The 10,334-nt window shown below is 41.5% G+C and overlaps 1 protein-coding gene across 1 annotated transcript in view; it reads left to right on the forward strand.

Moving 5' to 3' along the window:
• The window catches only part of vars2 (valyl-tRNA synthetase 2, mitochondrial), a gene marked incomplete at its 5' end in the record, with an annotated part of 15,444 nt that extends 5,313 nt beyond the window's left edge, over nt 1–10,131 (forward strand). The window contains 13 exons of the mRNA XM_083900239.1: nt 1–49; nt 1,976–2,046; nt 2,157–2,282; nt 2,377–2,481; nt 3,712–3,780; nt 3,914–3,992; nt 5,003–5,133; nt 6,853–7,005; nt 7,790–8,008; nt 8,110–8,221; nt 9,262–9,458; nt 9,640–9,789; nt 9,985–10,131. The exon at nt 1–49 is cut by the window's left edge and continues 45 nt beyond it. Coding sequence (XP_083756365.1) covers nt 1–49; nt 1,976–2,046; nt 2,157–2,282; nt 2,377–2,481; nt 3,712–3,780; nt 3,914–3,992; nt 5,003–5,133; nt 6,853–7,005; nt 7,790–8,008; nt 8,110–8,221; nt 9,262–9,458; nt 9,640–9,789; nt 9,985–10,062 — 1,539 coding nt within the window. The 3' untranslated portion in view covers nt 10,063–10,131. The remainder of the gene's footprint in view (nt 50–1,975; nt 2,047–2,156; nt 2,283–2,376; nt 2,482–3,711; nt 3,781–3,913; nt 3,993–5,002; nt 5,134–6,852; nt 7,006–7,789; nt 8,009–8,109; nt 8,222–9,261; nt 9,459–9,639; nt 9,790–9,984) is intronic.
• Between the last annotated feature and the right edge of the window lie 203 nt (nt 10,132–10,334).

Here is a 10,334-nt window from a genome sequence, read left to right on the forward strand (position 1 = left end):
GCGGCTGATAAATATGGAGCACGGCCTGAATCCATCACTTTGACCCAAGGTGACTCACCGCTGTTGTGCTGCTCTTTTACTTCGCTAACCCTAATGTTATATAATAGTAATAATAATAATAATGTGGGCTGTGATCGCTGTTGCTGCCGTTTCACACTCACTGCCTCTAACCAGGTGATAAAGTCACATTTAAATGGACGTTTTAGCCGTTAAAAAAATAGACGTTAAAGAAAATGTCGAGGTCACAGGTGAAAAAACCTGTTGTTTGTGTTAAAACGGTGTTTGGAAGAGGATTTTTATGCAGAGCAAACTGTGGAATTTTAAAGCCATATACTGTTGCCACTATTATATTGACTTCTCTGTACTTCTGTACTCTTTTATCGATTGATTTTTCCCTTCTTGATTTATTTATCCACCTGTCCAGGGACTGCTGGTGGAAAATGGCACATTTCTCCTCGTCTTATCTAAGCTTAATGGTGCAGTGCGTTTGTTCCTGTTCACTAAAATATGCATCATAAATATAATAGATTATGTTAAATTAGCTTGTGCTTACAAAGGATTTCAAACGCTGAAGTCACACAAATGACACTTTTGAAGGCAGCAGTGGATCAACAACCTGTAAAGTCACAGATTTTCTCTCTGGATTTTGGGTTTTGGCGGCTGAGTGGTCGCACATTGTGATGGTAATAAGAAAAAGTATTCTTATTCATATCAAGTATGGAGAGGATAGGAGGATATGAAGTTTTGCCTTCATTGTGTTCTGGCCGCTGGGATGCAAGTTTTTCAGAGAATTACAATAAATCGGAGCACAAAGGAACTGTTATTCTGTAGCCAAAACAATTAAGAGAATAGCATTCATATATTTTGAGTTAAGCATCAAGCTACTGCTGCATCTTTACAACAGTGACTAAACAAAAACCTCTACAGACATGAAAGCCTGTAGAGTCTGTAGACACTTTAATACTCGACCGAACCATGTGTAGCTGCCAGTTAGCATTAGCTTACGAGACATTTGTTTGAGTTTGAACTCATATTTGTTACTTATAGGTGAATAAACTATGAAATCAAAGAATAACTGAGTCCAAGCTTCGATGTGAATGTCATATACTTCTTATAACGGCTGTGTCTACTAATACTTAAAGGTACAGTGTGTAAAATGTAGCCACAACCTTCTCTACCAAGTGTGCTGGAGAACCTGTGTAGCCTTCAGTTAGCATTAGCTTACGAGACATTGAGTTTGAGCTCATATTTGTTACTTATTGGTGGATAAAACGAGATATCAAAGAGTCCAAGCTTCAATGTGAATGTCAAATACTTCTTATATCGGCTGTGTCTACTAATACTTAAAGGTACAGTATGTAAAACGTAGTCACAGCCTTCTCTGCCAACTGTGTTGGAGAACCTACAGTATGTAGCCTTTAGTTAGCATTAGCTTACTAGACATTTGTTTGAGTTTGAGTTCCTATTTGTTACTTATAGGCGGATAAACTGAGATATCAGAGTAACTGAATCCAAGCTTCAATGTGAATATCAAATACTTGTTATATCAGCTATGCCTACTAATACTTAAATGTACAATGTGTACAATGTGGCCACACCCTTCTCTACCAAGTGTGTTGGAGAATCTACAGTATGTAGCCTTCAGTTAGCATTAGCTTACCTGACATGTTTGCTTCAATGTGAATGTCAAATACGTGTTAGCTGTGTCTACTAATACTGAAAGGTACAATGTGTAAAAAGTAGTCACAGCCTTCTCTACCAAGTTAGCATTAGCTTGTCCGTTGTGGGCTGTTGTAAAAAACACAGTGGTCCAAAATGGCGGCCATCGTAGAGCTCACTCTACGCTATATATAGATATAATATAACAACAATTCATACAATCAGGTGATTATACACTTATCTTTACCAAAATATGACCTATATTAAAAACACCACACAGTTAAAAGCCTCGTGTTGTGTCTTCTCTCCGTGTCAGACCCTGACGTCCTGGATACGTGGTTCTCCTCCGCGCTGTTTCCCTTCGCCATGCTCGGTTGGCCACAGCAGGTAATGCACTTCCTGCCCACAGTCGTCGTCATCATCATTATACAGTCCAACAAAAACCTCCATCCTCCTCCTACTGTAATGTAACCACGCAAACTCGTTTCCAACCGCAGACAGCTGACATGCGGCGCTATTATCCCAACTCTGTGCTGGAGACGGGCAGCGACCTCATCTTCTTCTGGGTGGCGAGGATGGTCATGCTCGGCAAAGAGCTGACCAGAGAGCTGCCCTTCAAACAGGTAGTTTATGAGGAAACCGAACACTATGGTGGAGTCACACTGTTGGTCCAGAGCTCTTCTTTATTTCCTTCCTGTTCCCATGTTGCCCCGTCAGGTTCTTTTCCACTCTCTGGTGAGAGATAAACACGGCCGGAAAATGAGCAAATCTCTGGGAAACGTCATTGACCCGTTGGATGTGATACATGGAGTCTCTCTGGAGGTGAGTGACACAGTCCAGCAGCCTAAGGATCTCTGGTTTCCTGTCAGCTTAGCCAACAGTCGCACACCAACACCGCCAAAAACACATTTTCTAACTGTCCGTCATTGAAACTGTCAGTCTAACAGTTCAGTTCAAGCGATTTTTAAAGATTTAAATCAATTTCTCAGATTTTTCAGCTTCTTTAATGTGAATATTTTCTGGTTTATTTGCTCCATAAAACAAATAAATCATTCAAACTGCTTTAATTCAGACAAACGGAGCAATACTACTACTACTACTAATAATAATAATAAAAATAATAATAGTACCCTTAGCAAAAAGTAGTTTATTCAAGTGTACTACGAGTATACTTATTTTATACAAAAACTGAGGCAGTATACTTGAAGTTTATTTTTTATATACTATAGTTTATATACTTAAGAGTAGTATAGTGAATTATACTTGGCTTATACTATACTATAAGTATAAACGTCTAAGACGAAGTTTATACTAAAGCTTATACTTCAGTATACTTTTTACTTCTTTCTACCACAGAGTACTACTACCTAGTATATCTTGATCTAAGTACACAAGTACTTGTATAAAAGTATACTAAAGTAAAAGTATAAGCTTTAGTATTAAAGAATAAGTGTAATCTTAGTGTAAAAAGTATTAATGTACTTGTTTTGTACTTTTGTTTATAGTTTTCAGTATAATCCAAATATACTTAAATATACTATTCTATATATTCTAAGTATAAAATAAGTATACTCGTAGTACAATTGAATAAACTACTTTTTGCTAAGGGTAATAATTCAGAAAAAGAGCAGAAAATACAATAAAAATACCTTTATAATACGGGCAGTAAAAAAATACAAATTAAATTTTAAAAACTTATTAAAATCTTTAAAAAAAAAATTTTTTTAGGAAGAGTGATCCCTTAAATATATACAAAAAAAGAAGCCAAAACATTTGTTTTAAGGGAAAATAATACTTAATTCCGTTTTTTTTTTTCTATTATAATATGCTTTGAATTTTGAATGAATTTAATTTACGGATCGCATTGGATTTCACTGTAAAGTCTCGTAAATGTGAGGTTTATTTTGGGCTGTGAGAGAGTGATAAGGTTTTCACCGTGCAGCTGAAGGCAGGAAGCTGGAAACGGCAGATTTAGACGGATGTCTGTTCCGTTTCCCTTTCACACTTTTACTCTGCGCTGAAACTCTCTCATGGTTGTTTTTCCCCTCGCAGAGACTCCAGGAGAAAGTGATGGAAGGGAACCTTGACCCCAGAGAGCGGCTGGTTGCCATGGAAGCGCAGGTCAGCTCCATCTCTCTCTCTGTCGTCTTTTATCTGCACTTTGTTTTGCGGCTGACTGAGCACACACTCGTTATTACTTCCTGGCTCTTATCTGTGGGCTCCATCTGCTTCCCCCCCCCCCCACCCCCCGCAGAGGAAGGACTTCCCCGGGGGAATCCCTCAGTGTGGGACGGACGCGCTGAGATTTGCCCTCTGCTCTCACAAGACGCAGGGTGAGTGGTTCTCTCTCGTCTCTGCTCACGTTACCTGACAAGAAAGAGCGACTGTCACAGGTGAATGACTGTGGAGCTGTGTGCGGCGGGAAGACGAGACGGCTCAGTTTTCCCCCATTTTGTATAAAAATTAGCATCACATAATGTTTTTGGCTTCATTTGGCTAATGAATGTGTCCAGAAGATTTAGCATAATTAGAGTTTGGGGTGATGGGATGGTCTGTAATGAGATTTTAAAACATGAAATACAGCTGGACACTTGTTTAAATGTACACCTGTGTGGTGGATTTTAATATATTATTTATGTTTCTGAATGCTCAAGCACTATTTTTTACTTGATGAAAAAATTATTTCTTCAGTCATAAAAATTCAGTTTTTAGACATCCTCACATGATCAAAGAGAGTTGTAAAAGATTTTTTTTAATTAAAAACAGAAAGACAAAAATACCCAAACTGATTCATCAACAACCAATAGATGAAACGTTGCTGTAAAAATGCAGCCTTAGCAAAAGACAGGTAAGAAAAACAAAAAAATTTCTGTCAACGACACGTTTAGGCCACAAAGTTGTCCGTTCCGGCTTTAATTACTCAATTACTCATCTTTTTTAATGGATTATTAATCATTATTGATTGTTGCAGCCCAAACTACAACTCTAGCAAGTTATGCTAGCAGCTATTTGATCCTACAAGGCAATCCCAAGTTTCCAGACAACACTGTTTCCTTGCTAATGCTGCACCAAGCACGTATGGGCTGTTTTATGTGGACAGTGACTGAATGAATGGATGAGTGTGTGCGACTCTTCAGTTGGCATGTGATGTAACCGTTCATCTCGTTTTACTAATTTTCTAAATGGACGCCTCTTTGTTTGACCTCGGTTTCACATCAATCCAGGTCTAGAAACCGTTGGGTCAGCAGCACTCGCTCAATTCCCAGCAGAGTATCACAGCTCCCCATCCTTCTATCCTCTGCTCTCTTAGTAACCATGTGTGTTCTGTTGCTTCTGTCCTCAGGAGAAGACATCAGTCTGTCCGTCTCTCGGGTCCTGAGCTGCAGATACTTCTGCAATAAAATGTGGCAGACGGTCAGATACACACTGGGAGTGCTGGGAGACGCCAAAGCCCCTGTGGGATCACTGGAACAGGTACAGCACAGAAAGTTATCCTTCAGATTATTATTAAATCCGTGGCTTTACGGTCATTTTTGACAGGGGGTTAAAGTGCATAAAAACTCTGTCTGTCAAAAATGTGATATTGCCGTAGGTCCCGAACACGTGCATTGCTCAAGGGCTCTATAGCGACCCCTAAGGTGAAAACATAGGCAAAATTGGTTTAACCGAATTACCCGAAACTTGATGGGAAGATGTAATAGACTGAGACGAACAAAAAAGTCGACCGTAACCATGGCCTCAACTCAACAGGAACTCAGCCATTTTGAATTTTGTCGTCCATTTTGGCGATTTGCACCATACAAGAATGAGCGTACTCATCCGAGCGCTTTTGTCATACCAACATTTAAAAAAAGCCGCCAATTTGTCCAGACACATCAAAGATTAAAGGTTTCGCGGTATCAAAACAGTGTGACCACGGCAACCCTCGCCGTTTGTGGTGAATTTCGAACATTCGCCACGTGCTAAATGACTTCGGCATACATTGAGTTCCACCGAATTTCCCGAAACTTGGTGGGAAGGTGTTATAGACCAAGACGAACTAAAAAGTCGACCGTAACCATGGCCTCAACTCAACAGGAACTCAGCCATTTTGAATTCTGCTGTCCATTTTGCCAATTTGCACCCTATAAAAATGAGCTAACTCATCCAAGTGCATTTGTCATACCGACATAAAAAAAAAGAAGCCCCAATTTGTACTAGACACATGAAAGATTAAATGTTGATGAGAGGTTTGACAGTATCAAAGCGGTGAGACCACGGCAACCCGTATTCGTATTCATCACAAAACAGGAAGTGCCCTATGACGTATGCCCTATGACGGCATACATTGAGTTCCACCGAATTTCCTGAAACTTGGTGGGAAGGTGTTATAGACCAAGACAAACAAAAAAGTCGACCGTAACCATGGCCTCAACTCAACAGGAAGTCGGCCTTTTTAAATTTTTTCGGCCGTTTGCAACCTACGTAAAGGAGTTGCACACATCAAAGGTGAAAAGTTGTAGAAAGGTTTTGCAGATTTACAAGTCCAGGATGCGAGAGCCGTATCATGACTGCGTGCAGTGTCAGCTTTCACTATCTTTGCATCTGTTCAATTAGTGGTTTGATGTATAAAAAAATATCAGAAAACTATTCTTTAGTGTTTTGTTTTGTCCACAAATTAAATGTATTCAACGTAAAGGTTTTGATTAATTGCTGCAGCCTTGTAATAGAGCAGTGTTATATCTTAGGACGGACAGTCTCTCTTTCTCTTTTCCTTCCTCCACAGTCACTCTGTCTGCTTGGATTTGGCTGAAATTGTGCTGAATTGCTTTGTTCCACAGAACATCCCTTTGTGATGCAAAACAGGAAAACAGAGCTGTTCCTCAAAGCAACAGTTTTGCTTCTGTGCAAGCGAAGGGTTCACTTTGAGTTGAATAAGGCCCAACACATTTTAATTAGCAAAATATATCATAAAAAATGAAGCCTAATTTTCCTGAGTAGTTTTCTAAAGGGAGGGCCATTCCAAAAATGATGCATTCTGACTCGATGCAACATTATTCATATGCTGCGTCCTTAAAATACAGGATATCAAGGTCATATTTTGGTACCAACCAAGGACGAAGAGTGAGCTTAGATATATGATACGACATCACGCACTCGTCCAGAGTCTGAAACAAACAGTGTTTTTCCTCTCTTGTCCTATCTTTTTCTCAGACGACCCCTCTGAGCCCCATGGATCGCTGGATCTGCTCCAGACTCTACAGCACGGTCTTACAGTGCGAGCGGGCGTTTGAAAGCTACGAGCTGCACGCGGTCACGTCGGCCCTGCACGACTTCTGGCTGCACAGCCTGTGTGACGTCTACATGGTGAGGAGGAACTACAGTATATGACTGTGACTGTGATGTCATCAGAGAGGGACAGATGTTTGTTTCAGTCATATCTGACTAATCTGAGCATGATTCTAAAGTGTGGATTAAGCGGTATTTGGTAATAAAATACCACTTTTGGAAATTGATTATCATGTTTATAATCTGTAAATCACCTGATCCTAGTTTGTTTGTTTAGATGCTGCATCCGGGGAGCATTTATGGATGTACAGCAGCAGTGCACGGGCAAATACTGTAGTTTTTGGGGTTTGTTTTGACAAAGATTATTGCTGTTTTGCTGTTAATAGCTGAAATAAGCACTTTAGGGATGATTATTTTACAGTTCTGTCAAATACCACATGCACCTTTTGACTTCTGGTGTTTAGGTCACGTTTTGAATCGACTGTCGATCGTTAGTCTTAAAGTTGGCAAAGTAGGGGGGAATTTGGCTTGAAAACGTAGGGTTGCTGGTTCAAATTCTGGATAAGTTGAGGGCTGCTGGATCAAGGAAAATGATTGGTGAATTCAAGACATTACAGTCGCACAGTTTCTAGATTTATAAGCTATATTCAAGAATTATCACCAAGGAAACATTTTGTTTGCCCATTTCCCATCGGCAGATTTATTTCCTCAAGGCAAGAACATTTAAATAAATAAATTGCTTCATTTCGGTACATTTCAGTGCAGGCATGCACTTGAAATTTCATAAAACCTGAGCTCTCCCCTTAAAAGTGATTAAACTCTGTATATTGTCATTTACTTGGCTCTGTTGTGTGTCTTGCAGGAGTATGTGAAGCCTGTGCTGCTCCAGCAGCAGCAGGATGAGAGGGACTCGGTGGCCCGCAGTGTCCTCCATCACTGTGTGTCCGTCTCTCTGGCTCTGCTCTCCCCCTTCATGCCCTTCATCACCGAGGAGCTGTGGCAGAGGCTCCGCCCGTTCGGGCCTGGAGCCGCTTCCCAGAGCAGCCTGTGTTTACAGCCGTACCCTCGCTCCTCTCAGCTGGTAGCGCCGCAAACCATCCACCCTCCCTCACAACCCCCACGACCGTGCCCATTTCCTTGATGTTTTTAGCTCACATTCCTATTCCTCTCCCTCTTCCTCAGGCTCACTGGCATTTCCCCGAAGAGGAAGAGGCTTTTCTTCTGATCCAGGAAGTGATTCGAACGGCCCGTTCCCTACGAGCCCAGTGTGGCATGACCAAAGAGAAACCTGCCAGTGAGTCATGGAACATTTTAATCATCTATTTTTAAAGCAGCACTTGGCAGATATGAAACCTGTAATGTTTTGGAAAGTTAAACTAGTACAAATTGACATGTTTCATGTTGGTGCTCATTTTACGCGTTAATCGTTAAAATGGACACCACCATTCAAAATGACCGACTTCCTGTTGAGTTGAGGCCATGGTTACGGTCGACTTTTTTGCTTGTCTTGGTCTATAACACCTTCCCACCAAGTTTCGGAAAATTTGGTGGAACTCAATGTATGCCGAAGTCTTAGGGCACTTGAATGTTGGAAATTCACCAAAATGGCGAGGGTTGCCGTGGTCACACCATTTTGACACCGCCAAACCTTTCAACAACATTTCATCTTTGATGTGTTTAGTACAAATTGGCGCATTTTTTGTCGGTGCAAACGTGCTCTGACTAGTTTGCTCATATTTGTAGGGTGCAAATTGCCAAAATGGATGCCAAAATTGAACATGGCTGGGTTCCTGTTGAGTTGAGGCCATGGTTACGGTTGACTTTTTTGCTTGTCTTTGTCTATAACACCTTCCCACCAAGTTTCAGAAAATTCAGTGGAACTCAATGTATGCCGAAGTCATAGGGTACTTACCGTTTTGTGGCGAATGTTCGAAATTCGCCAAAACGGCGAGGGTTGCCGTGGTCACACTGTTTTGACACAGCCAAACCTTTCAACAACATTTCATCTTTGATGTGTCTAGTACAAATTGGCGCATTTTTTTTTGTCGGTGCAACAAACACGCTCGGACGAGTTCGCTAATTTTTGTAGGGTGCAAATCGCCAAAAAGGACGCCAAAATTCAAAATGGCCAACTTCCTGTTGAGTTGAGGCCATGGTTACCGTCAACTTTTTTGTTTGTCTTGGGCTGTAACATCTTCCCACCAAGTTTCAGTAAATTTGGTGAAACTCAATTTTGGCTCGGATTTCACCTTAGGGGGGCGCTATAGAGCCCTTGAGCAACGCATGGGTTTGGGCACTATACCACATCTTTATGTGTGTGTGTTTGTGTTCCAGTGTGGGCAGTGTGTTCACCCAGCCAGGCCCAGGTCCTGCTTCACTACGGCACGGCGGTTTGGACGTTGAGTCGGATCTCCAGCCTCCACATCTACTGTCCTCATGGAGCAGATGACCTCCACTCATCTCCTCCTCCTCCAGAAGGAAGCCTCGTCGGTGTGGTGGACCACACGTGTCAGCTACACCTTAACGTTCAGGTATGCGTCACCCTTGTACTTCCCCCGTCTGTGTGAGCGTCATCACTCTCCCCCATATGTCATGGTATGTTGTGAAGCCAATGTAGAAGAGTCTGAAACCTGGATTCTGTGAAATGTGGTGACTTGACCAGGTCTTTCAGGAATTTTGATGTCTCGAATTTTGTGTTTTCCTCTCTATCAGAGTGGCGTGAACGTTGAAAAACAGATCGCTCAGCTCTCCCAGCGCAGAGACAAGCTTGTACGGAAGCTGAAGGAAGTCCTCGGCACAGTGCGGTCTCCAAACTACCTGACCAAGGTTCCTGCTCATGTCAGACACAAGGTGGACAGTAAGGTGAGTGTGCAGTGGGCGTAGAAGCTCCATCTGTCTCAATCAGAGGAAAATATGCTATTGCTATTGTTTTGTGTTTGTAGAAATGTCACCAGCCTTTTGATTTTCCAGTAGTGCAGGATGAGGTCACCTGAAACACACCCTCACCTCACTGCAAATGTCACGTTATTAATGTTTCTGACCCTTCCTTGTGTTCAGATGTCAGCCTTGCAGCAGGAGCTGGAAACCATCGAGGAGCAGCTGAAGATTCTGCAGGAGAACCGAAGAACAGAGTAAGAAACAGTAAGAAAAACCCTGTGGACTGTTTGTCGATGAGCTGCTGCACATCAGAAACAAGGAAAAGGATGCAGACGTTGCACAATGTCGTTTCTGAATGACATGTTCCTTCATCTAATAACTGTTATCATGCTGTCGAACTCTGCTCTACTTTTTTTTAAATCATGCGGGTGTCGTAGTAAATGAATAATTGATTTTCATTCTGTAATCTAAGAGATTTAAAGGTGCATTATGTAATAAATCTAAAGCAACTGGCCATAAAATCCTCCTAA

Source organism: Microchirus variegatus (genome assembly GCF_963457635.1).
Source record: "Microchirus variegatus genome assembly, chromosome: 13".
Taxonomy (NCBI): Eukaryota; Metazoa; Chordata; class Actinopteri; order Pleuronectiformes; family Soleidae; genus Microchirus; species Microchirus variegatus.